This window comes from Lepidochelys olivacea (assembly GCF_965140295.1).
Source record: "Lepidochelys olivacea isolate rLepOli2 genome assembly, chromosome: 15".
Classification (NCBI taxonomy): Eukaryota; Metazoa; Chordata; order Testudines; family Cheloniidae; genus Lepidochelys; species Lepidochelys olivacea.
The window spans coordinates 13,414,728-13,441,383 of record NC_140425.1 but is presented as its reverse complement, the minus strand read 5'-3'; the positions used below and the strand labels follow the sequence as shown (position 1 = coordinate 13,441,383).

At 43.2% G+C, this 26,656-nt stretch overlaps 1 protein-coding gene across 6 annotated transcripts; it reads left to right on the top strand.

Moving 5' to 3' along the window:
- Positions 1-1,944: 1,944 nt before the first annotated feature.
- Positions 1,945-26,585, top strand: PATZ1 (POZ/BTB and AT hook containing zinc finger 1). Of its 6 annotated transcripts, XM_084649088.1 has the most exons (7): positions 1,949-3,751; positions 6,169-6,232; positions 9,587-9,622; positions 10,194-10,265; positions 12,691-12,862; positions 22,741-22,878; positions 25,128-26,585. In XM_084649088.1, the coding sequence occupies exons 1-7, from the start codon at positions 2,490-2,492 to the stop codon at positions 25,544-25,546; spliced, it is 2,163 nt and encodes a 720-aa protein (XP_084505214.1). In that variant the 5' UTR covers positions 1,949-2,489; the 3' UTR covers positions 25,547-26,585. The 6 variants fall into 6 exon arrangements, with proteins under 6 accessions (XP_084505219.1, XP_084505217.1, XP_084505218.1 ...); XM_084649091.1 differs by lacking the exon at positions 22,741-22,878 and having other exon boundaries at positions 1,946-3,751; XM_084649089.1 differs by lacking the exon at positions 9,587-9,622 and having other exon boundaries at positions 1,951-3,751.
- Positions 26,586-26,656: the final 71 nt, after the last annotated feature.

The window sequence follows — 26,656 nt, the reverse complement described above, 5'->3', positions numbered from 1 at the left end:
AGGAATTCAGCTCCCCTCCCCCTTAAGGAGGAGAGACAAAGAAAAGGCAGGGGGGGACCTTAATAGGAAGCCGGGTGAGAAGAACCGTGTCAGGGAATAGGGAGCTGAATAAAGCAAAAAAGAAAAATAAACCAACAGAACCACAGGGGAAAAGACACAGAACTGACTAAAACTCACCAGAAAAGATAGTGAGTTCCTGATTATCTTTGCACTGTGTGTGTGAAGCCTGTGAATTGCTACCTGACATGTATACTTAAAATACAAATATTTTTTTCCTCACTATATTGAGTACTCTTGTTTCTGTGACTGGCAAACAGATCTGGAGAACAATATTACTAGCATGTAGTATCTATGCAACATGTGAATATTTAAAGTGGATTTGTCACAGTTGAATCCAAATAGTCAAATCGCCTAACTGCATGTGTTTATATGTAATATACACAAACCTTGATCCAGTGGTAAAAAGCTACACTGACAATTCTCTGCCTTCAGTGTAGACAAGCAACTCCCACTGACATCAACAGAAATACAGCACACGGATTGAGGGCACTATATGGCCTTAAGTGTTATTACAATAACTCTGTTTTGGAAGTTGGAAGCTTGGTGTGCTCATTTGCACATCAATACCCAGAATGCTCTTTCAGCTCCACCAGTATTTTATACATGTGCTTTGGTCTGAGCTCTTGGGGGAAAAAAACTGAAAGTTTGGGATGTTCTTGTGTGAACAAAGTTCCATATTTTCCCCAGTATAACATTTTAAGTGAAGAAACCATAATTATCAATTGATCATCTGGGAATGTTTTTAATACCAGATCGAATTCAATTTCACAAGTGTAAAAGAGTACACTTGAAGCCTGTGACTTTTTAAATACTTCCTTAGAACAAAATGTGAACTGAGTGGTGGAAGTAGGGGGAACATGTGCAAATACAAACTGCTGTTGCTTCCCACACCAAGACCGAACAAGTCAAATTTAATCCAGAACTGAATTATTATGAAGCCATTAAAATAGGATTTTATCGTGGAGAGACCCTGAGGGCAGAAGGAAGCCAGTCCAGAGAAAGCCCCTTATTAAACCAAAGTAGTGAGAGCTCAGGGCCTGAGGAACCCAGCCTCACCGTGGAGGGAGCCTTGCATGAACGGATCTTGGGGCTTGCTCAGCTCCACGATCCCAATGGTCAGTACAAAGCTAAACCGGGGCAGTCCCGGTTTCCCCAACATGGAGGGACGCGGGGTTGTGTAATCGGCTGCCTCGTGCAGCTCCCCCCCGCCCCCGGCAGCGCTTCCCCAATTGTTCGTCTCAGGAGGGATTTTGCCCTGGGTTGGGAGCGAACTCCTGTACTCGTTTTTGTCTCTTCCCCCCATCCTTGTGCCCAGCTTTCCTGCCCAGGCGGAGAAGGGGGTACAGTGAAGGTCTAAGTGCGTGGGGTGAAGGGGGGGCTGTTCTCCCTGCAGCCCTTGGTCCCTTTAGGATTAGCTTTCCTCAGGCGTGGGGAGAGTAGGTGGGGGCCGCTCTGCAGCGAGTCCAGGAGGGAGGGTTTTGCATTGGACGCTTTGCGCTTGCGGGGGGGTGAGACCGCTGCCCCCCCCCGTCCTCTCTCCTGCGGGCGGGGTGGATGGGGGGGGGGCGAGCTGCAGCCTGGTTGTTTGGGAGAGGGGGTGGGTGCAGCCCCCTTCCCCCCATATGCTTCGGGCGGGGGCCTTGCTCCTGGCTCGGCATTGGAGGATCTCAGCTGGGGAGGGGGGAGGCTGCAGCCCCCAGCCCCCGCGGGCGGGGTGGGGGCTGGCCTGCTGGCTCTGGCTGCTCTTGCATTGGCGGATGCAGGGAGGGAGGGGGCAGGAAGCGGGGGGGTGGGGGGAGCCCGAGTGGCTGGAGGGGGGGTCTCTATGAAAAGGGTGGGGGGCGTCAGAACCCCAGAAGAGAGGAAAGTTTCCGGCGCTCCTGGTGCGGGTGCAGCGAGGCAGGCGGGGCCGGGGCCGGGCCCGACGGCGGCGGCGCTTGGTCGGGGAACAGCAGCCGGGGGGCCCCCGCTGGATTTTTGTCGGGGGGGGTGGTATCGCCCCCCTCCTTCTCCTCCCCCCAGGGGTGAAAGTGCAAGAGGAAGTGCAGCCGCTGCCATCTTTCCTCCGCTCCAAACACACAGGGACGGACGGAGCCGGCAGCCCGGAGCCCCCTCCCGCGCTGCCCGCTGCAGCCGCGCCGCGCGCCCCGGCCCGCTGCGGCCTCCGCGCCTCGTGGCGGCCGGGCCCGGGCCGAGCTCGCGCCGCCTCAGCTGCTGCCGCTCGAGCTCCGTGCTGCGCGCGCGCCCCTCCGCCGCCTCAGCCTTTTGTTCCCCCCCCCCCCCAATCCCCTCGCGCTTCGCAGGCAGCGCGCGCCGCCGCCGCCGCCGTCGGGCCCGGACAGCCGCGGGGAGGGGGAGGAAGCGGCGCGCGCCGCCGGGCAGCCTGAGAGCCAGCGCCGCCTGCAGGCCGCCGGGGGCAGCGCAGCCCCATGGAGCGGGTGAGCGAGGCCGCCGCCTGCGGCCCGTCGTCGGGCTGCTACACCTACCAGGTGAGCCGGCACAGCGCCGACATGCTGCACAGCCTCAACCAGCAGCGCAAGAACGGCGGCCGCTTCTGCGACGTGCTGCTGCGGGTGGGCGACGAGAGCTTCCCGGCGCACCGGGCCGTGCTGGCCGCCTGCAGCGAGTACTTCGAGTCGGTCTTCAGCGCGCAGCTGGGCGAGGGGGCCGGCGGGGGCGGCGCGGAAGGGGGCGCCGAGGGGGCCGGCGGCGGCGGCGGGCCGGCCGCGGGCGGGCGGGAGCTGGAGATGCACACCATCAGCTCCAAGGTCTTCGGGGACATCCTGGACTTCGCCTACACCTCGCGCATCGTGGTGCGGCTGGAGAGCTTCCCCGAGCTCATGACGGCCGCCAAGTTCCTCCTCATGCGCTCCGTCATCGACATCTGCCAGGAGGTCATCAAGCAGTCCAACGTGCAGATCCTGGTGCCCCCCGCCCGCCCGGACATCATGCTCTTCCGCCCCAGCGCCGCCGACCTGGGCTTCCCCCTCGACATGACCAACGGGGCCGGCCTGGCGCCCAATGGCAACGGCATCGCCGGCATGCCCGAAGACGAGGCCACGCGGGCCGCCCTCACCGCCGCCCAGTCCTCCTTGCCCGTCCTGCAAGGCGTCGACCGCCTGCCCATGGTGGCGGGACCCTTGTCGCCACCCCTGCTGGCCTCGCCCTTCCAGAACGTGGGCACCAGTGCCCCCACTTTGGGCACCAAGAGGGGCAGGGGGCGTCCCCGCAAAGCAAACCTCTTGGACTCTATGATGTTTGGTACCCCAGGGGGCCTGCGAGAGGCTGGCATCCTTCCTTGTGGCCTCTGTGGGAAAGTGTTTACCGACGCCAATCGTCTGCGGCAGCATGAGGCTCAGCATGGGGTGACCAGCTTACAGTTGGGTTACATAGACATCCCACCGCCAAGGCTTGGTGAAAACGGGGTGCCTGGTCAGGACGATCCTGACGCCCCCCGAAAGAGGAGCAGGACAAGGAAGCAGGTGGCCTGTGAGATCTGTGGCAAGATTTTTCGGGACGTGTACCACCTGAATCGGCACAAGCTGTCGCACTCCGGCGAGAAGCCATATTCTTGTCCAGTGTGTGGGCTACGGTTCAAGCGGAAAGACAGGATGTCCTATCATGTTCGGTCTCACGATGGCTCTGTGGGAAAGCCCTACATCTGCCAGAGTTGTGGAAAAGGCTTCTCCAGGTAAGAGGACACTGGTGTGAATCATAAATGGAAAAGACCCAGAAGGTTATCTAGTCCACCTCTTGAGGACCAGTGTAGAATCCTACGCTGCTAGTTTTAAGTACCCCAAGGAATGGGACTTTCATCACTTTCTTGGGGAGACTATTTTACAGCTCTGTAGAAGAGTTAACTAGTAATTAAATCACAAAATGGGGAGTTGGATGAGTCCTGGGTAACATTCCCAGTTTTGTTGTGATGGTGGGCAAGTTACCCTTCTGTGAAATGGGTATTGAAATAATTGGGTGTTCAGAGGCTTAATTATGGGTTGTGAAGTGATTTGAAGCCCTCCACTGCAAGTTGCTATTGAAGTGCAAACTATTAATAGATCTTAAAATGACTTTTTTCTGATTAACAGTCTACATTTTCATTGTCTTAACTTCATTCATATCTGGGTGATTACACACTAGGATAAATGGAGTGAAGAGTTGATATTTCAAAGTCTGTGGCAACAGCTATCTCTTTAACACATGGTCTTTGTGTCCTTTGTGTTTACAGCATCCTGAAGGGGATCCTGTTTCTACACTGCAGTATACATAAGATCTGTGCATTTAATGTGGCTGATATTTGTTGTCACTTAAGTGAACTCCCACAAACAAGTAGATCTTTGATACTGCCTTAATATGGCTTGTGTGTATCTTGTGGTTTGAGTTCAGGAATGAATTTGAGACTTGGGTCCTTCTCAAGTTCAGTGTTCAATTTGAGGATAGGGTAGATAAGGGAAAAGAGTCAACACCAGCCTTCCTACTTCTACAACATCCCTAGTTAATGGATCTGAGCTCTTTGACTTGCCCTGGCTGGTGAGAAGGAACTGAGATGTTAACCAGTAAGCAGTAGAATTCTGCTTTCAATAAAGATACCCCAGGAATAGAAACTTAAAAACCTTTGACCCTGCTGAATCTGCTCTGGTAATAAGGACAAGGGCTTTTTGCTATACAAACAAACAAAATCAGTGATAAAGATGAGCTCGCCAATAACTGGCAAGTTCAGGAATGTTTTAAGACAAAAAACTTGATACAGAAACAGCGTCAACTTGAAATCTAGTCACCATGAGAAGATAAAGGTATTTTCACGTCCTGTACCTGCCCCTGAGATCCCCTGCCAGTTTTTATTTTCCAATCACACTTTAATAAAAGAAAAATCTCCCTGCTGTTGCTGTACTGAAAGACTTCCACGCCTAAAATAAAGTAACTGACTAATTCTCCAAGGTACTGAAAATTCAGTGTTCCCATTGAGTTCAGAAAACCAGGGCCTAATGTTAAAGGGGGAACAGTGAAAATGTCTGCATGCTTTTGTAAAATAAAAAACTGAAAAATAGAGAATCTTTTTTTTTTCTTAAGTGTTATACAAAAGTGTGTAAACAAAATAAATCAGACAGAAGTGTGACGTTTAACTTTACAGTATGCCTTTAGTTCAAGGATTGATTCAGGGGGCATCCCTGAAGTCCATAGGTATGTACTAGGAGTTTAAACCTCTGATTAGTCTTTCCAGTTTAATAACCCCAGCGCACCTGCCCAGGCATCAGGTTTAACAGCTTAACTGTGGATTTAACTCCGTCTTCAGTCTCCAGAACTGAATTCCACTCAGCTCTCTCTGACTGGCTGAGACTAGAAAGTTGGGGGAGGAGAGTTGGAGAACTAGTTTCCAAGCAGGTTTGGCCTCATACAATGAAAAGCTTTCTTTCCACCCAGAGAAGCACCCACTAGGAAAATCATTAGCTATTCAGGCTTCCCTCCTTCAAAACAAGCTTTACCAATCACTGGGAATGGACTAACTTCTTTCAATAATAATTTGCTCTTCTACAGCATCTTCTAGCTGAGGCCCTCAAAGTACTTTGCAAATGTTAATAATGCCTCACAGCATAGTTGTGAGGGAGGACAGTATTTTTTCCATGTTATATATGAAGAAATTGAGAGACAAAAGTGGAATGTCATGCCAAATTTTCATACTGGGGTGCTTAAAGTTGGTTTTGTAAATCCATATTTGGACACCAAAATCAAAGTGGCCTGACTTTAAAATGCTCAGCACTTCTGACACTGAGATCACTTTGATTTAGGTGTCTAAATATGAATTTAGAAGTCCAACTGTAGGCATCCCAGTATGAAAACTTTGACCTAGATCTCCTGCTTATTCTGATCAGTATTTCCTTGCAGAGGGATGGCAGGATATTGATCAGGGTAGAGCTCTGACTGTTTCTGATCTTTGTCTCCAGAAGTAAAATGTAATGGGTTGTTTGAATGAACTGGAGCCCAGACACACCAGAGAGAACTTTTCTTGGAGTGGATGCAATAGTGGCTTCTATTTTTAATGTTTGTTTTCAAGTATATATGTGTGTGTGTGTGTCTGTATACATATATAAATACATATATATATTTTTTAAGGCCAGACCACTTGAATGGGCACATCAAACAGGTGCACACGTCGGAGAGACCTCATAAGTGTCAGGTAGGAGCAGGGGGATAAATGAGGGTTTATATCTTTTTATTTTAAAAAAAAAAGGCAATGAATGTAATGTGTGCAAAGAATGATCAAACACTGATAGAAATATCATGTATTGTGAACTGAGATAAATATGTTTGTAACTAATCACGGTCAACAAACTGACAGCTGCTTTACATTCCTCTCTCTACCCTCCCCCCACCACTCCCTGTTGCATCTCTTGCTGCTCTGGTCCTCCTGTCTCCCCTCCCCCTCTACCAGATGTTCTTTCTTGCTGCTCTATCCCAGTCCCCACCCTGGAAACCTTACCCTGCTGCTTTGTCCCTAGCTGTCTCAAATGATGCCCTTTTTCTCTTCTGTAGTTCAGTGGCCACTAACAAGAGGCTCAAATTCTGGCTTTAATTTTTTAATATAATTTCAAATACAGTTGATAATTTAACTTCACTTGCCGTGAAGCTCTTTGTAGCACATAGCCTTCAGAACATTGCACTGAGCAAAACTGGAAGCTTTTTTTCAGCAAGGATCTGGGTGACATCAGCACAGTATCCTTTGAAATGCAGTGTAATATCAACTTACATAGTTCTTTATAGTTAAACAATAAGTCTTCCATTAAGGTTTAAAACCAAATCAAGATTGACCTTTTATCATCCATTTGCTGGCCGGGTGGGAGAGTAGTTAACAGGCACCTAGGCAAAACAAAAGGAGTACTTGTGGCACCTTAGAGACTAACCAATTTATTTGAGCATGAGCTTTCGTGAGCTACAGCTCACTTCATCGGATGCATACCGTGAAAACAGTTTCCATTATGACCCCCTGTCTTCAAACACTTTTATGGGAAATTTCTGAAATATTTGCTTCTTGGACTAAAATTTTCCATGTGTGGTGTCTGAAGGAAGGTGAATTTTACAGAAAGTTGGAGCAAAATCCCGTCAGTTTTCTTTGAGGTCCGTGAGGGTGGGGGAGAAATTTTTCCATTCTAAAAAATTCTAACCCCATCCTGTCTGACTGTTGCCTCTTAACCTGCATTTTTCTGTCTCCTGACACATGCCCCTGTTTTTTCTTCCAAATTGTGGGGGATTGTGGGATGTTTTTGCAGTTTAAAGTAATCCAATGAGCAGATTTTCAGAGATATAGAGCGCCTAAAGCAGGGGTGGGCAAACTTTTTGGCCCAAGGGCCACATCTGGAGAGGGAAATTGAATGCAGGGCCATGAATGTAGGGCAGGGGGTTGGCGTGCGGGAGGGGGTGCAGTTGCAGGAAGGGGATCAGGGCAAGAGGTTGGGATGCGGGGTCAGGAGGGGGCTCAGGCCAGGGGGTTGGGGTGCGGGAGGGGGCTCAGGGCAGGGGGTGTGGGATACAGGAGGGGTTCGGGCTCTGGCCCAGTGCCGCTTACCTCGAGGGGTGGCAGCAGAGCGCAGTGGAGATAAGGCAGGCTCCCTGCCTACCCTGGCCCTGCGCCGCTCTCGGAAGCGGTCAGCATGTCCGGCAGTGGCTCCTGGGTTTGGGGTGGGGCAGGCAGTGCTGCCATGCATTGCCCTCGCCTGTGGGTACCATCCGCAAAGCTCCCGTTGGCTGCGGTTCCCCTTTCCTGGCCAATGGGAGCTGCGGGGCCTCCAGGGGCCACAGGGATGTGGTGCCAGTCGCTTCCAGGAGTGGCGTGGGGCCAGGGCAGGCAGGGAGCCTGCCTTAGCCCCGCTGCACCACGGGGCTGGCAATCCCTGAGCCGGGTTGAAAGCCCTGACGGGCCAGTTATGGCCTGCGGGCCGTAGTTTGTCCTCCCCTGACCTAAAGGCTCCTATTGACCTCATTGGGAGTTGTAGGAGCTCAGCACCTTTGAAAATCAGGCCACAGGGCCTTCAAGCCAATTAAACACCTTAAACCTATCTAAAGTCTTAAATTGGCTTAAGTTTCTTAAGATGATAAAAGGCTATAGATCAGGTTAAATCAGAAGAATTCCCAAACCACAATTATTGTAAAAACAAGGTGACTAGTTGTATGTAGTGAGGACGCCTTAAAGATTTTTTTTAAATGCACACTTAACTGTGTGTGTATAAATATCTATATATAATATATATATAATATGGACATGTGTACTTAGCCTACAATGCTAGCAGAAACTCATCATTTTTTGGCCAGCTCGTGTGAAGCTTACAGAAAGTATGCAGTTTACTAGTAACACTGATAATCACTAATTGTCCTTTGCTAAATGATACCTGTTAGGAAACAGAGAAATTTTCTTTCATTTAGGAGTATTAAATGTAAACAACTAAATTCGTGCAAATCTAAGGGTGCATTGAGCACTCAAAAGTCAAGAAAAACAAAAGTTAAGGTTCAACACACAACCTTAACTCTGCCCTTTACATATATGCATTACATGAGCACAGTTTCTTAGAATAATCTCCTATCTCTAGAATTGTAGAAAATGCCGCAAGATATTATATAAGAAAATGGTATAATTAATGGTTATTAGGATAGTGACAGAATTAAGACTGCAAGTTCAACAATAGCTTGTGCTTGACTTTTGACTGCTTAATTGTTCGAACTTAATGTGGCCATAATATTTAATATAAATAAGATGTAGAAGATTTGTTGAAGACCTATCTGTCTTTGCAAAAACTACTTGGCAGCATCCTGTCAGAATTGCAATGTTTCTCTGCATACACACCACAGAAAGGATATCATTCTGGAAAACAGTGCTGTAAATTTGTTTCAAATCTAAAATATATACTATATACTAATGTGCCTTTCATTCTAGTTATCTCTTGAGAAATAACTTTCCCTCCCATAGAATTATCTTTCCTAGTCACCAAGTTTGGGCACGGAGGAGCAAAATAGCTCAATATTGGTATGTTGCTTCTCCACACCCCACCACCATTTTTCCTTGATTTCACTCGAAAATCAGTGAAGCTGATTTAGCTCCCCCTAGTGGCAGTTAGAGCTCCTTTGAGAATTCTGTTATGTACAAGTGACAAGGATCCTTGAACCATCGTAATTACAAAAGAGAAGTATTGTTTTGGCAAAGAGAAAAATGTTTTCAGGCTCCTCTATTTTAAAGACGTTCTTCAGAACGGTGCTGTACAATCTGTCACTTACCTGAGTCCCTACGTGCATCTCTGCATACCCGTGAGGTGCCAAAGTGGTATCACAGCACTGTGGATTCTGAGCCATCAACACAAACATAACTTCAGGGCAGCTGAAATGAATCTGTGGTGAGGAGGAGATGGCCATGTGCTAAATGCCACGTATACAGGTCACTGTTAGAATTAGTCCGCACACAACACTGCACCTACCTCACTTAAAAAGAGAGCTTGTCTCTGCAGACAAGCACCTGATTCCACTTTTTCCCTTCCTCTTCAAACAGACTCCGAATGGGGAAGGACGCTCTCTACAGAGCCAGGTAATCTGAGAAATCCAATAAGTTGCTTTGGTGTCCAAGGCAGACACCAAATGGAACTCTGGATACTTTTTCTCCCTGGTAACATTTTAATTTTTTTAATCTGTCAATTAAGTGCTTGGCATGGGAGAAGGGCTAAGTCAGTTTGTGGCCATAATGGGATAGTTCAGGTTGTTGCCCTAGGGGCCTGACATGGGATTGAGGTGCTTTACCTGCTGGGTTGATTACTTTGTAGGGATTGGTACTAACGTCAGGCTGCAGGGTGGGAGGAATGATGGTTTGAAAGTAATGTGGACTGAACTATCGGGGAAAGATGGGGGAGAGAGATCAGAGGTTCATTATTTCTCAGGGAAGAAGGCACAGCTGACAGTCCTAGTTAACATCTGGCAATTTAAATAAACAAGGAAAATACAAGTTGTTAAAAATCAAGCTACATTTATTTGAAAAATACAAATAAAAACTATTTATTGAAATTTACCTAAAATTGGCATTCCAAATCCAGTGCTTTTCCCCTTGATTTCAATGCAGAATGAGTTTCTTCCTGTCCTAATTTCTCTTACTTCCTGCCTATTAGCAGGAAAATGGCAGCCATCCTGGAATAAGCTCAGAGACATCCACAGCCATAGAAAAGTTGAAACTTCAAGAGGTATTTCTTAAACAATGTTATTTTAAACTTTTTTATATATTCTTTTTTGGTCTATTTATCTACCTATGCAATGTTTGATAGGAAAGCACTGGACTTTTCCTTTATTATTAATAACCTTAATAATAAATACTTCGCACTCATTTAGCACTTTACATCTTTAAAGCCTTTTACAAACATTAACTAATATTAACTGTAAGAGGTTTTCTCCAAACCTGGTCCTGTCTCCCTTGTATGATTCAGCTAAACTGGTTCGTGCTTTCTCAACTGGACCCTTATTTTTGTTTTTTAGACTTTTTTTTTTGCATGTCTGATCAGTACACAGCTTATCCAGGAATGGACTCTGTAAAAATTGGCAGCAAGACTGATTACCAAACAGAAATACGGTTGTATTACTCCCACCCTAAGCTTTCCACTTGATATGTTCAACGTAGGATAGATAATAGTTTTAATTTTAACATATGAGGATTTGTGTCTGTGTCATAGAACTGATGCCCAGATATTCCGAATGCATTTATACACAAGCTTGCTGTCACTTGATATTGAATTATTGGTGATGGAGCTTTTGACTTTCATGCTCCGCTGCTCAGGAACACACGTTAACTTTACTTCCAACAGGTTGATTTGTTGTTGGAACAGTCCTTACTTAAAGACTTATTTGTTTCCAGTAGCATTTTGCTAAATGAAAGCTACATCTATTTTGCTCAGCGCTGTGTCCTGAGAGTTCATATGAGGAGAAATCTCTTTCTCTTTCATGTTAAAGAAATTACTTTTTTTCCCTTCATCATTTGTGACTTACAAGTTTTTCTCTAGTGAGGTCAGCGAAATTCCATATATCACAGCAATCCATGTCTGTATCACTGTTTTTTTTTAACTATATTAGGGACTGATCCTGCAAGGTACTGAGTGTTCTGTTTGTTGCAGAGTACCCTCAACTTCCATTGAAATAAAGTACTTAGCACCTCACAAGATTGACCCTTTAGGGCCTGATCCAAAGCCTACTGAAGCCAGCGGGTGCCTTTCAAATAACTTCAGTGGGCTTAGGATCAGGCACTTAGTGACAGCTATGTAAAATTCTACAGATGAACTTCTATTGTATTGACGGTTTCATTTATTTTTAAGCTACTGTGTTGTAATCGCAGTGCAGTAGTTACGTTGTTATCCTAACAAAATCTACTTTACAGTGAAACAGCTGCCTAAAAAGTAAACCACTACTTCTGAAAAGCCAAAAAATCATTCCCTAGATCACTTACTGGATTTATATAATCTCCTAGGGAGCTGTGATATAAACCATGTGTCTCAATATTTCACCTAAAGGGTGCTGTGGTACAAGCCAGTCACGGCGCAACCTTGAATTTTTTTGCTTTCATCCAATTGGACTGGTCGCTCTGATATTTCTGGTTTTCTCTGTCCTCCATATGTGAGCAATGTGTTCAGATTGCATTTTTTTCTATAACATGTTGGTAAAGATTTGATTGCTTTCATGTATGCTAATGATATCATCAGCCTTGCAAAACTGTCAAAAACATACTAGCCCAAGCACAAAATCTGCTTACCTACATTCTGCGATTATGATGATGATGCGGGTGGGGATGGATGTCTCACTCACCTGTCAAATTATTCTCCTGGTGTGAATGGGCAAGTAGAATTTTGCAAGGTTGACATGTATAGTTATAATTATTGTTGTTTTACCCTAAGTTCATCTTGTTACGTAATAGTAACTGGAGTATGCTACCATAACAGGGATCAAGTTATCCACTGTAAACAGATTACACAGTGCCATTCTGAGGTCTCTCTGGACTATGGATGCCAACATGGTTCTCCTTCTGTAGTGCCCTCTGTGATCCTGTCAATCCAACCTTACTTTCTGGTCTCTGATGCTTTGTTTATACATCATTGGGGAAACCATAGAGACTAAAGTCAAATTGATGAGATCACAAAGTGAATGCAGGAAGGAAATAGAGGGATTGACATGAGCCTGGCTTATGTGACTATGATATCACCATAAAATGAGCTAGGATAGACTCTAATGTGACTGGAGTGGAATTTTCAAGAAGGACAATGGCAAATCTATTTACGTTACTAAATATAACTTGTGAAGTTTTAGTAACACAGATTTCAATGAGGAGCTGAGACGTTTCAGACCTGTTTTTCTACTCACATTTTACAGACTATATTGTTTCAAAGCTTCTTTCTTTATGTCAAGTCCTAATCCTGGTGCCTGCTCCTTTTTGAGCAGTAACATTGCATCCTTTGCAGTGTGATGGTAACCTGGATTGCCTGTTTGGGGAAAATTAACTCATGATTGTCACTTGTGTCCATATGCAGGGTTTGAGAGTCTTACGGTGGGGGTCACGTAGTGTAGATATGGTTATATGAACACTTGCAGTAGATTTGGTGACTCACACTGTTCTCCTTCTACCTGCAGACCTGTAATGCTTCCTTTGCCACTCGTGACCGACTGCGCTCACACCTAGCATGCCATGAAGACAAAGTTCCATGCCAGGTGTGTGGAAAGTACTTGCGGGCAGCATACATGGCAGATCATTTGAAGAAACACAGTGAAGGACCAAGCAACTTCTGCACTATCTGTAACCGAGGTAATGATGAGCTGTCTCTTTATTTCAGGGGAATAGTGCAAGGCAGAGACAGCACTAAGCTCTGTAATGCTGTCTGCAGCAGGAAGAGATCATACCATAGCTTCCCTTGTTGTTTTCCTCAATGAACAATCAACATCATGAAATTGATGAAAGTATTGGCCTGGCCTTTGGACATGACTAGGTGTTTAATATTCCTTCTCTGATGAAGTTTAAATTAAATGCAGAGCCTAGCATTTTTGGATGGATCTACAATTTTTTGCCAAAATCCCCTCCCACATCCCTCCAAAGTAACCAGTTCCTGCTTGCCATGACACTATTCACTGTGCACCTGCTCACTGTCACAGGGCTGGACTAATTACCCTGGGGAAGGTCTGGGAGAAGATCTTCGGTTTCATTTTACATAAGTATATGTGATATCCTGATTCCCTCTTAGCCTCCTGCACCAGAAGTGGAGCTCAGCTGCTCTCTCATTTGAACCCTAGCAATTGTTTTGTGCTGGGTTACATTTACAAGGTTGGCTTTGTAAGAAAAAGAGCCAGAAACAGACTTTCATTTATAAAACAAACAAAGCTAAACTTCTTCATTACATATGTACTTTCCACAAATTGAGGAGCAAGGCCTGCAGATTTAGGTAGCATGGGACCTGAAGGTAGGCTATGGATAAACAAGACAAAGTTTCTGGAAGAAAGAAGGTTTCAGAGTAGGAGCCGTGTTAGTCTGTATCCGCAAAAAGAAAAGGAGGACTTGTGGCACCTTAGGGACTAACAAATTTAGTAGCTCACGAAAGCTTATGCTCAAATAAATTTGTTAGTCTCTAAGGTGCCACAAGTACTCCTTTTCTTTTTGTGGAAGAAAGAAGCTAAAAGGTAATGGAGTCTTAAGACCAGGCTGACTGACTGATATGAGACTCTTAAAACACTGAAGTAAAGATGCTACTTCAGAACAATGCTGTAGATTGCAAAAAAGACATGCGGCTGGTGCCAGGTGAGCAAAAATACACTTGTGCGTGTCTGCACACTTCTGTTAGCAGCGGTGGAATAACAACTGGTTTTCAGGGAGGGTGAAAAGATACCTACTAGAGGATTTCCTCGAATAGTCCATCTATGTAGGAAGCATCAAAGTTAGTGATTAGGAAAGGGTTCAGAGATAGTAAAAGAGAGCAAAAGGATTCCCAGAATGAAGAGGTAGGATATAGAGGGACTCCTGACACACAAGGAAAGGACTGATCCAGGTATTATATCAAAAGCACTGTATTTTCTGGTCTCCAGAGACATTTGGCTCCTACTTCACATATCTAGCTATACACTGGTTTATTGCTTGCACAGAACCCTGACCAACACTTCGCTAATTTTTGAAGTGTGCCTGCTAGTAATTTATAACAATTATTACAGGTAAGGGATATTTCTGCATGGAATGAACTTGGTGTTGGACAAAGTAAAACCTGTTAGGTTGTTGAATGGATTGGTTTCATGTGGGGGAACACTTTTGGTGTGTTGGAGGTGGCCGTTGTCAGTTATGGGTCTGTCTTTTGGGTTTGTTGAAGGGGTCTATTTTTAGTTCCATTTTCCAATTGAAGGGAGCTGATATCTATTGAGAGAATATAGTTACATAGTTGAAAGGTTGGGGACAGAGTGCAGGATAGGAACACTTGGGTGGTTAGAGTAGATAAAGATGAGTAGTGAGCGACTTATTAAATTATGAAAGAGCCATTGTCCACAGTGGAATTGGGTCCTTAAAGTGAATTAAGCTTTTGCATGGAAACACCAGTTTGCTAGGAAATCCTCGGGGTTCTTAAATTCCATGGATTTGGATATTAAAATGAATATAGGCCTCCTTCAAGGGAAAGCCTGACTTCTGAAAAACTTTCCTTGAACTTATCCTGACAACTCTTGCACTGAGATTCAGAAGCCCCTGATCCAAGCTCTCTCTTCAGCTATGTCCTCAGTCAAACCTGATGGATAGCACATTGAAAATTCATTCATGTTAACTGGAACTGGAATATTTCTTGGATTTGAGAACCTGGGATTCACCCTAGCAGCCACTGGATGTCACTGCTGCTCCTCAAAAATTCAACCAGGAAAACAAAGGCATTGGTTTGGCCATCAAACAATACAGTGATTAATAAAGGCTATTTAAACGATATAGTTTTAAGCAGAAATCTAAATAAAATGTAAGTTCTGGGAGGAGGGGGTGTGTGTGGAAAGGTGGAGGGGTCTGATGAGCATCCAAGATAGCAGACAGCTTTTAAAAGTGCTGCTTTTTTTCTACACTTCACTGTCTTCAAATGCTTTGTCAGAGAGAGAGACATTAGGCTGTTGTGAACTTAAATTTCTACCAGCACCTTCAAATAATAGTTAATCTGTTAAAGACTGGCCATCTGCAGCTAAAATTCAAGGAAGTAAGCTTATTAATCTTTTTAAGTACAGACTGAACTTGTTGAGCAATTGTGGCATCATATGGTAAGAACTCAGTGGGATACTTACTGCTTAAAATTGACATGGATAAGAAGTTTGAAAGCCCTAGTTCAAGATGTCTGACAGTCAGTAGACAATGTGAACTGTTCTGTCTAGAAGTCCTATAAACTGCAGACCAGCGAGAAATCATAGAATATCAGGGTTGGAAGGGACCTCAGGAGGTCATCTAGTCCAACCCCCTGCTCAAAGCAGGACCAATCCCCAACTTTTGCCCCAGATCCCTAAATGGCCCCCTCAAGGATTGAACTCACAACCCTGGGTTTAGCAGACCAATGCTCATGAAATACACTGGAAAATTTCATACTAAAAAGCCATGATAGAGGTTCATGTCAACAGAATCTGTGGAAGTTTTTCTTCCTCCCTGGAGGTGATTGTGCTAAGAATAGTTTATTTTGATCTTCCCCTTTAAATGCGTTTTGGTGCACTGCTTCCTTGGAATGGTAACTTAAGTAATGCTGGCTTTGGTAACTGTAGAGCAAGAAGAAAAGATTTTTAAAAATTTTTAAATGAATCTGGGGCCAGATTCTGGCCAAGCTTGGGCAGCCGAGGAGGAAGAAAGCAAGGACTCTTGGGCAGATGAGGAAGAGGTTCTTGTGTGTACACATATATATTAGTGTTAAAGTGAGGATGGAAAATATGGGCTTAATTTGTTGTTTTATTCTGACAGACTGAGAGGTTTTCTATGGAAAGCTAGTGATGTGCATCTTGCTGTCCTAAAGGTATTGGGGACTCTTCCTGGAACTTGGAAGGAACAGTCACAGATCTGTTACACACAGACACCTAGGGCATCTTTATCTTTCCTGGTTTTAAATTTTTGTTTTCTTTTACAGTGGAAAGATATGGTCTTCAAAAATCACCACCTCCAAGTCAGTTCAAGGAGATTTGTATAATTAGGGTGTTAATGCTTAGAATGATTATTAACATCCATAATTAATCTTGTTTACCCTGGGCAGATGTACTTTCTGGGAAGGGGTTTCTGTAAAGGAGTTGTGCAACAGAGGAACTGTAATACCTTAGAAATCTAAGTACTTAGAAAACAGTTTTCAAAAATCTATCACTGTCAGTATCTCTGTTTAGTGACTGGAACTCCTCTCTCTCTCTCTGAGGGGGCAGCCATTTTGCTGATACTTGTCAACAGGGGCTCCATTTGATGACACAGAGTAGGGTTTAGATGGTTTTGCCAAAAGGTAGTATTGGACACTGAGATTTAAAAGTTGCTGTGAGGAAAGTTCTGTAAGTTCATTTTTAATATTGGTTTGTTTAACTGAACAGTTAATACATCGACTTTAACTTAATTTTAATAAACTTATTTTTTAATCAAAATATTCTTTATAAAGGCAAATTAATTTTATTTACTTAATCAAACTCAACTGCTGCTTCCTGTCTAATTGTTACATATTTTCTCTTATTCTATTCTAAGATCCTTAGAAATGTTATGTACTGGTTTAGGTTGGGTTTAGGCTCAAAGGAAGCTAGAGGAGGTAAGCATCCAACACCCTTAGACTCCTTTGACAATCTTAGCATTATTCTTTTTAATAAGATATGGTGATCAGAAAGTGCAACATAAGACAGACACTTCCTGTTAAGTACATGTCCAGTTTCCATGCCACAGGCATCAAATGAGTCAACTAATGCCACAGGTTCTGCTCCTGGTGGACTCACCTTCTATGTAAGGTGTGGTGTTCAGACTGAGAATACGTTGTAATTATTTTGATAGAAGGATGAATTCCTGCCATTCTTCCTGCTGGGTGTAAAGTGATTGGTAAAGGCCAGGGGCTGGAGGCATTTGCCTGCTGATCTAGCTATATCCAGTTTAGACTCTATGAACAGGGTGCATCCTGCATTTCTTCTTGGGAAGAGTTCATTACAGACCAAACACTTCTGTTTGGTAGGAGGTAGGCTATTTCCTTCCTGTTCCTGTGCATGTTTGAAAGGCTTAAAATGCTAAGAAGAAGCAGGATCTGCTCCCTGGAGCTGTGAAATGTGTATGTGGATAGGGCAGTAGATGAGAAGGGGTTGGGTATTTTTTTTGTTTTGGTTTGGTTTTTTAAGACTCTCTTTAAATCTCACCATGGTTTGTTTTCAAGAAGGGTTTAAGAAGTGATGGATTATCCCTTGGGAATCGTCTACCTCTCTTGCTAGGATAGACACGTACCTATTTATAATTCTGGCCTTATGTAAATCTTGGACTGTGATCTTTCTCAAGATCTGATTATGCTAAAAATCTCACTTTATCTTAGCTGCCCATGAAGTAGCTTTTATTCATACTGCTTTGGTAGAAGTTGCTGGTTCACCCCTTCATCTACCAAGTGCATAAAAGAAATCAAGGTACTTTTCAGGAAACTTTCACTATATAAACTTTCATTGTATAAAAAAAAAAGTGTTTCCTGCAGGTGAAATCACAGAACTTCCCAAAGACTACCATGTTATGATTGTTCCCAATCTAGATCCTTTCTTTTTTGTGAACTGCAGTGAAACATAAGAACATAAGAATGGCCCTACTGGGTCAGACCAAAGGTCCATCTAGCCCAATATCTTGTCTTCCGACAGTGGCCAGTGCCAGGTGCCCCAGAGGGAATGAACAGAACAGGTAATCATCAAGTGATCCATCCCCTGTCGCTCATTCCCAGCTTCTGGCAAACAGAGGCTAGATACACCATTCCTGCCCATCCTGGCTAATAGCCGTTGATGGACCTATCCTCCATGAATTTATCTAGTTCTTTTTTTAACCCTGTTATGGTCTTGGCTTTCACAACATCCTCTGGCAAGGAGTTCCACAGGTAGACTGTGAGTTGTGTGAAGAAATACTCCCTTTTACTTGTTTTGAACCTGCTGCCTATTAATTTTTATTTGGTGACCCCTAGTTCTTGTGTTATGAGAAGTAGTAAACAACACTTCCTTATCTACTTTCTCTGCACCAGTCATTTTATAGACCTCAATTATATCTCCCCTTAGCCGTCTCTTTTCCAAGCTGAAAAGTCCCAGTCTTATTAATCTCTCCTCATACGGAAGCCTTTCCATACCCCTAATCATTTTTATTGCCCTTTTCTGAACCTTTTCCAATTTCAATATCTCTTTTTTTGAGATGGGGTGACCACATCTGCATACAGTATTCAAGATGTGAGCATACCATGGATTTATATAGAGGCAACATGATATTTTCTGTCCAATTATCTAGCCCTTTCTTAATTATTCCCAGCACTCTGTTAGCTTTTTTGACTGCTGATGCACATTGAGTGGATGTTTTCAGAGAACTATCCACGGTGACTCCAAGATCTCTTTCTTGAGTGGTAACAGCTAATTTAGACCCCATCATTTTATATATATAGTTGGGATTATGCTTTCCAATGTGCATTACTTTGCATTTATCAACATTAAATTTCATCTGCCATTTTGTTGACCAGTTGCCCAGTTTTGAGAGATCCTTTTGTAGCTCTTTGCAGTCTGCCTGGGTCTTACTATCTTTAGTAATTTTGTATCATCTGCAAATTTTGCCACTTCACTGTTTACCCCTTTCTCCAGATCATTAATGAATATGTTGAATAGGACTGGTCTCAGAACAGACCCCTGGGGAATACCACTATTTACCTCTCTCCATTCTGAAAACTGACCATTTATACCTACCCTTTGTTTCCTATCTTTTAACTAGTTACCAATCCATGAGAGCACCTTCCCTCTAATCCCTTGGCAGCTTACTTTGCATAAGAGCTTTTGGTGAGGGAGCTTGTCAAAGGCTTTCTGAAAATCTAACTACACTATATCCAGTGGTTCCCCTTAGTCCACCTGCTTGTTGACCCCCTCAAAGAATTCTAGTAGATTGGTGAGGCATGATTTCCCTTTACTAAAACCATGTTGACTCTTCCTCAACAAATTATGTTCATCTGTATGTCTGACAATATTGTTCTTTATTATAGTTTCAACCAGTTTGCCCGGTACTGAAGTCAGGCTTACAGGCCTGTAATTGCCGGGATCACCTCTGGAGCCCTTTTTAAGAATTGGCGTCACATTAGCTATCCTCCAGTCATTTGGTACAGAAGCTGATTTAAAGGGTAGGTTACAGACTACAGTTAGTAGTTCTGCAATTTCACATATTGAGTTCTTTCAGAACTCTTGGGTGAATACCATCTGGTCCTGGTGACTTATTGCTGTTCAATTTATTAATTTGTTCCAAAACCTCCTCTAATGACACCTCAATCTGGGACAGTTCCTCAGATCTGTCACCTAAAAAGTATGGCTCAGGTTTGGGAATCTCCCTCATGTCCTCAGCTGTGAAGACCGATGCAAAGAAGTCATTTAGTTTCTCTGCAATGGCCTTATCGTCCTTGAGTGCTCCTTTAGCACCTTGATTATCCAGTAGCCCCACTGGTTGTTTAGCACGCTTCCTGCTTCTGATGTACTTAAAAAAATATTTGCTATTACTTTTTGAATCTTTGGCTAACTTCCTCAAATACTTTTTTGGCCTTCCTAATTGCATTTTTACACTTCATTTGCCAGTGTTTATGCTCCTTTCTATTTTCCTCACTAGGATTTAACTTCCACTTTTTAAAGGATGCCTTTTTGCCTCTCATTGCTTCTTTTACTTTGTTGTTTAGCCACTGTGGTTCCTTTTTGGTTCTCTTACTATGTTTTTTAATTTGGGGTATACATTTAAGTTGAACCTCTATTATGGTGTCTTTAAAAAGTTTCTATGCAGCTTGCAGAGATTTCACTTTTGGCACTGTACCCTTTAATTTCTGTTTAACTAACCTCCTCATTTTTGTGTAGTTCCCCTTTCTGAAATTAAATGCTACATTGTTGGGCCGCTGTGGTGTTTTTCCTGCCACAGGGAAATTAAATTTAATTATATTATGGTCACTATTACCAAGCAGTCCAGCTATATTCACCTCTTGGACCAGATCCTGTACTCCACTTAGGACTGAATCAAGAATTGCCTCTCCTCTGGTGAGTTCCAGGACCAGCTGCTCCAAGAAGCAATCATTTAAGGTGTCAAGAAACTTTATCTCTGCATCCTGTCCTGAGGTGACATGTGCCTAGTCAATATGGGGATAATTGAAATCCCCCATTATTATTAGTGATTTTTTTAATTTTAATAGCCTATTTTAATTTTTAATCTCCCTGAGCATTTCACAGTCACTTTCACCATCCTGGTCAGGTGGTCGGTAATATATCCCTACCACTACAGTCTTCTTCTTATTAGAACATAGAATCTCTGTGGATAGAAATTTCATGGTACATTTTGATTCATTTATGATTTTTACCTCGTTTGATTCTACGCTTTCTTTCACATATAATGCCACTCCCCCAGCAGCACGGCCTGTTCAGTCTTTCCGATATATTTTTACCCTGGTATTACTGATTCCCATTGATTAAGTTTCTGTGATGCCTATTATATCAATAACCTCATTTAATACGAGGCACTCTAGTTCACCGATTTTATTATTTAGACTTTTAGCATTGGTATATAAGCACTTTGTCTCCTTTTAGTGTCTGCCATTACACGAAACACAGACTTTAAAACAGTACTTAACACAGAAATCTCTGGCAAGTTGAAAATAAGTTCCTACTTCATAATCCTCTTTCACAGTTTGGTTCTGAGTTTGCTATATTGCAGCATCCACATACTTCTGGCGCACTTACTGTGAAATAAGGGAAGAAGGTTTCTATTCCTAAGTAGCTTGCAGCCTAGTTGGAAGTGTAACCATCACATCTGTATGATATGTCCATTTCACTCACAACCCAACTTTGATTCTTTCTTCATTTGCTGTGAATTTTAGCAGAGGAAGGATTATATTTTCATTGTCAATGCGATGTACTCAGTATCGCACTTTGAGTCCTTGGAGAAATCTTATTTCAGAGGAATATATCCTTCCCTTCAGTGCTTTTGACAACTGATTTGGCCAAGACACCACTGCTCTGGTTTTTTAAAAGTGAATATTTTTGCTAGGTCACTGTTGTGGTTTTCTTGTTGGATCCACAATGCTGTCTTCATATTCTGATTCTTGGCAGCTCAGCTGCTCTCAGGAGACAGTCCTTGTTCCACCCCAGGGATAAAAGCAGCCTGTCCGCTTCCTTTTTCTTCTCCAGTGGGTTGCTATGGGCATTCTGTAATTGGGCTTGTAACTAAATCCTCTGAGATCGTTAAGGATTTATGATGCATTATTCTTTCTGAACTTCGGGTTCTAGTGAAAGTCTCTGCATAGTAAGAGCCATTCTGTAGGACAGGTATGGGGATTTTTACTGTGAAACAGAGTTCAGTTTAAAGTCAATACCTGGAGTAAATTACTTTGTTTTGCCTATTAAGGCCCTTGTTTATGCTAGAAAGTTGTGCCACTATAGTTAAAGTGGGACAACCCTCCTACTTTGGATGCATTTATATCAGCTTATTAAGGTGCTTTATACCACAATAGGCTATCCCTGTATGGGAAGGGGAATAAGCTGTACCTATATAAGGTACCTTTATACCGATATAACTGCATCCACACAAGAGTTTGTACTGGTATAACTATATTGGTTTAAAAAAAAACCCCAAACACCTCACCAAACCAACATAATTATACCAGTACATTTTTCAAGTGTAGACCAGGCCTATGTTAGTGGCCAAAATGTAAATCTCATTCTCTTTTCTGTACATTTGGGGGTTTTGGGTTTTGTTTTTTGTTTTTAACAAGCAAAAAGAAGAGTAAGTTTCTGCTCATGTGACTGTACCGGTGGAGCTTGTGCCCCATTGTGATTCTTACAGGGAAAGGTTTCTAATATGAAAGTACCACAATGACATCAGTTATTGATAAGTACCACAATAAGTCTTTATTGATAAGGTTGAAAGATTCCTCAAATATCTGGCCTCTTTATCATCCAGTTATGGGCCTCATGATCCTCAGAGTAATTGCCACAACTTCTAAAAGCTAATGAAAGAGTGCTAACAAAAATATTTTAGATAAATGATCACATTACAGGGAAAGGTGAAACAGATGAACCCCAAAACATGAGCCCTTCTTAAAACCGTAGGAAAGTGGCAAGGAATTACTGGCAGGTTCTAAATAACAGTTATGTTTGTAATTTCTCTTAATATGTTCTCTTATAATATACTCGGCATAAGCAGAAAGTTTCAGGACTTTGCTTTTGCAAGGCTGAAGGATTCTAGGGTGTCGTCTTCTTTGCAGTAACATTTTGTATACACACTCATGCGCAAGTTTTGTTCTCCCCACAGAATCGGTAAATCCTCTGTGGAAAGCTCTATTTCACATTTATCCTTAGTTAGATCTAACATAAGGGTCCTACTTCAGCAAGTTAGTTTGAGTCTCTTACGGGTGACTAGGGGGGAGAGAGAGAAGGATAAAAGGAACAGGGAAGGCAGATGTGTGTCTTTGCTGGTGGCAGGATCTCATCTCCTTTTATCTTGTTTAGGTTTCTCCTCTGCCTCCTACTTAAAGGTCCATGTTAAAACCCACCACGGTGTTCCCCTTCCCCAGGTCTCCAGGCACCAGGAGCCCATCCCGAATGGGGGAGCAGCGTTCCACTGCGTCAGGACCTATGGCATCAAAGGCAAGCGACTCCCTGCTCTGCACTTTGCTTCTTTGCACAGGACTTTGTGTTGTGGGGGGCTGGGTTGGGCATGGGAAAGGGGAGGAGGGAAAGACTGGGTAGTCCGAAGGAGAAGCTTAGCAAGAAGTGGAGAGGTTACATAGAGCTAATTTCTATCGTTTGTGCAAGGATCTCTCTGGGTACCTTACTGGGGAAAGTAGTAGAAATACTTCAACTTTTGGTAGCTTCCTTAACTTTACAGATGGAAAAGACCTGTTAGGTCATCCAGCTCCTCTTCCTGTGAGCAGATTGTGCTTGAATCTTACCTGAGGGTTGTGAGTTGGGAAGGATAAACTTATAGCTCAGTCTAGAATCTGGTACTGCCAAGATTCCCCAGTTGCTCTTGAGATGATCCAAGACTGATTACAACCCCTGTATAGCCCAATTTCTGATTCCTGTGGAGGGAAAGTCCTGAAGATGCTTGTCTGATAGGAGTCATGACAGTCCACTTATTTCAGCTCAAAGAGGTGAGGAGCCACATAGATATTTTTAGTTAAACTTTTTTTTGCCTCTCTTACACTGTGGTTGAGAAGAAGGATAAAGATATTGACTGCTTCTTTTTAGATGTCACTAATATTTAGTTTTGCTTTTGCTTAAAGTAAGTTATCTTTTTCAGAGTGGTTAAAATTATTTAATTTGTAAATATCCTCTGTAAAATTAGTTATTAATATGTGCACAGTAATTTCCTTTTTGCCTCTCAGTTTTGGACCATCTGTATCCTTGGTTGAAGCTGGAACAGCAGAAAACCTCTCTCTGATATCGGAAACCATGGCTGTCCCAAAAAATTGGGGTTACTTTTGCCCTGGAGATCAGAACAGAGCTGAGTTAAGCATACCCTGTGCTCTGTCTTGTGCTGATGGGATGTCACAGTTGTGTAGCTTTCTTTCTATGGGAGTCCTCACAGAGTTGCTCCAGAAGCTCCTTGGTTCTAGGTTGTGTGCTGATTTAAAAAGTGCTTCTCCCTAGTGGGATCTTGATTTCATGCATGTCCTGTTTTGATTGCTAATGCTGATTCCACAGAAAGCCTGTCTTATGAAACATGGCCTTTCAGGGTTAGGAGTAGAATTAAGTTTGTATTCTGAGATTTGTTTGGGGAGTATGTCTGGGTTTGCCATGCTTATACAGATGTCATGAGAGAGGATCATAGAAAAGCTTTCTTGGTACATTGCCAGAATAGGATGGGGGAACACCCCAAACATACCAGTGACACGGCTAGGGTATGTGTTGAAGTAACTGAGAATAATGCACTTTATTCTGAGGAGCCTCTTGAGACTATATAGAACTGCATCTCCAGGAGCAGAGCAACCCCTACTCCCATGCTGTGATATTGGTGATGGAATAGTTCCAGGTTTCTTCACCTCTTGCCCTAAACGGTTGTGCACTGTGATTCCACCTAGAAGTGCCTGCTTCATTTCAATGCTGGGTGAAGTGACTCCAGCATCTAAACATGCATAATAATATCTCCAGTAGAACCTCAGAGTTACGAACATCCTGGGAATGGAGGTTGTTTGTAACTCTGAAATGTTCGTAACTGAACAAAACGTTCTAGTTCTTTCAAAAGTTTACAACTGAACATTGACTTAATACAGCTTTGAAACTTCACTATGCAGAAGAAAAATGCTGCTTTTAACCATCTTAATTTAAATGAAACAAGCACAGGGACAGTTTCCTTATCTTGTCAAATCTTTTTGTAAACTTTTCCTTTATTTTTTTAGTAGTTTACATTTAACAGAATACTGTACATGGTGGGGTTTTTTGGTTTGTTTGTTTTTTTGGTCTGCTGCTGCTGCCTGATTCCATGCTTCCAGCTTCAAATAGGTGTGTGGTTGACCCGTCAGTTCGTAACTCTGGTGTTCATAATTCTGAGGTTCTACTGTACATTTATATAGTGTCTTACATCTCAAAGGGGGCATCATAAGGGCACTATATAAGTATAAGAGGATATTCTGGATACCTCCACTATCACTACAAATCTGTAATATAAACTCGGGGTGCTGGGAGATGGAGCATGTCCAGGCTCTGCAGAAGAGAGACCTAAAGGGGCACAGTGCTTCATTACATGGAGGAGTATATCTAGTAGGTCTGTAGCATTCTGTCATTTTGGGTAATAGTGAATCAGCTGGTGACTACACCTTTTACTTAAAAGCATTTTAGAATAGCACTCTTGGGAGATAAGGTTCTGAAAACTTGTCTTGTTGTTTTTTCCATAGAAGGCCAGAAATGCTCACATTCGGACCCGATTGAGAGTTCTGATTCCTACGGCGACCTCTCTGATGCCAGTGACCTCAAGACTCCTGAGAAACAGAGTGCCAATGGGTCCTTCTCCTGCGATATGGCAGTCACCAAAAACAAAATGGAGCCAGAGGGAGAGAAGAAGTACCCCTGCCCTGAATGTGGCAGCTTTTTCAGATCCAAGTCTTACCTGAACAAACATATACAGAAAGTTCACGTCAGAGCCCTTGGGGGCCCATTGGGGGACCTGGGTCCTGCTCTAGGGTCCCCCTTTTCACCCCAACAGAACATGTCTCTTCTGGAGTCATTTGGGTTTCAGATCGTCCAGTCAGCATTTGCATCATCCCTGGTGGATCCAGAGGTCGACCAGCAACCAATGGGGCCAGAGGGGAAATGAGACCAGTTTAACCTTAACAAAGCAGCCGTCTGGTTATACCTATAAGACGCTGTGAATGAGAGAAGAAATAATGAAATTTGGTTCTATAGTTGAGAAATTTGTATTCATTTTAGTTCCCCTCCCTGTCTACCCTCCTTAAACCTTCTTTAGGGAAAAGAAGGCTTCTTGCCTGATAACCTGCAGAAAATCTGCATGACCCTGAATGAGAGATGTGACCTAAAACACAACATGGAGTGCCAGAGCTCCAGTGTGGTCTTTTAGAATAAATAAAAGCCACCAATGGTGGTCAGAATTGTAAACAGCCCTAGTGATCCAAACATGTGGGGAACTAGGTTTTTATGCCTTTGCCCTCTTTCCCCTCCAACCCCCCCCCCCCAAAAAAAAACCCCACAGTAAGTTTTTTACACACACCCATTACTGACTGCTCATAATATAAACAAAAGCCCTGTGGTACCTAGCAGGTAACGGTGCAGATGTCCTTTTAAAAATTGATTTTTGAGAAGGCAAAAGAATTTGGACCCCTTCTGCCATTTGTGAGGCTGTGAGTGCTGCAGCAGGAACTAACCTGCTGAGGAAAATCACCATTCAAAACAGGTTGTTTTTGTTAAATTTTAACCATTAAACTTGCTGTCAGGTTTTTAATTCTCTATTATTATTATTTTAGGACCTGTTGTAGTGAATTGCTACTGAAAAGCCAGACTAAGGCGATATACAGAGCGCTCTTAAAGCAGCAGTCACGTTAGGGTTAGTATTAATTTTTTTTAGATGTATCATAATTAATAACTTGGCTAGTTAATTGTTTTAAGTCTATCGAAGAAATAGTTTTATCCAAAAAAAAACAAAAAAGGAAGAAAATACCTGTGTGGTCTGGTTGGTTGGTGCTCATTCGATGTGTGGGTACCTAGAAGATGAACATGGTCAGCAATCGGGTAAACTATCTGTACCACTGACTTGTTTAGTGTGAATAAACCCAGGGTTCACAGAGTGATTTTGAATTAATCAGATTGGACTGTATTAAAGAAGTTAGTATGTTACTTTACATCCCCTTGTTTTGTCTGGTTTTTGAGCAATTTAGCCACCTCTCTGAAAGGTGTGCAGTTGAGATCCAGG

Excerpts from the sequence above, each read along its gene's own strand:
- PATZ1 (XM_084649088.1), top strand. The coding sequence starts at position 2,490 with ATGGAGCGGGTGAGCGAGGCCGCCGCCTGCGGCCCGTCGTCGGGCTGC. Across the intron at positions 3,752-6,168 it reads TGTGGAAAAGGCTTCTCCAG|GCCAGACCACTTGAATGGGC; the intron begins GTAAGAGGACAC and ends ATATTTTTTAAG. Across the intron at positions 9,623-10,193 it reads GACGCTCTCTACAGAGCCAG|CAGGAAAATGGCAGCCATCC; the intron begins GTAATCTGAGAA and ends CCTGCCTATTAG.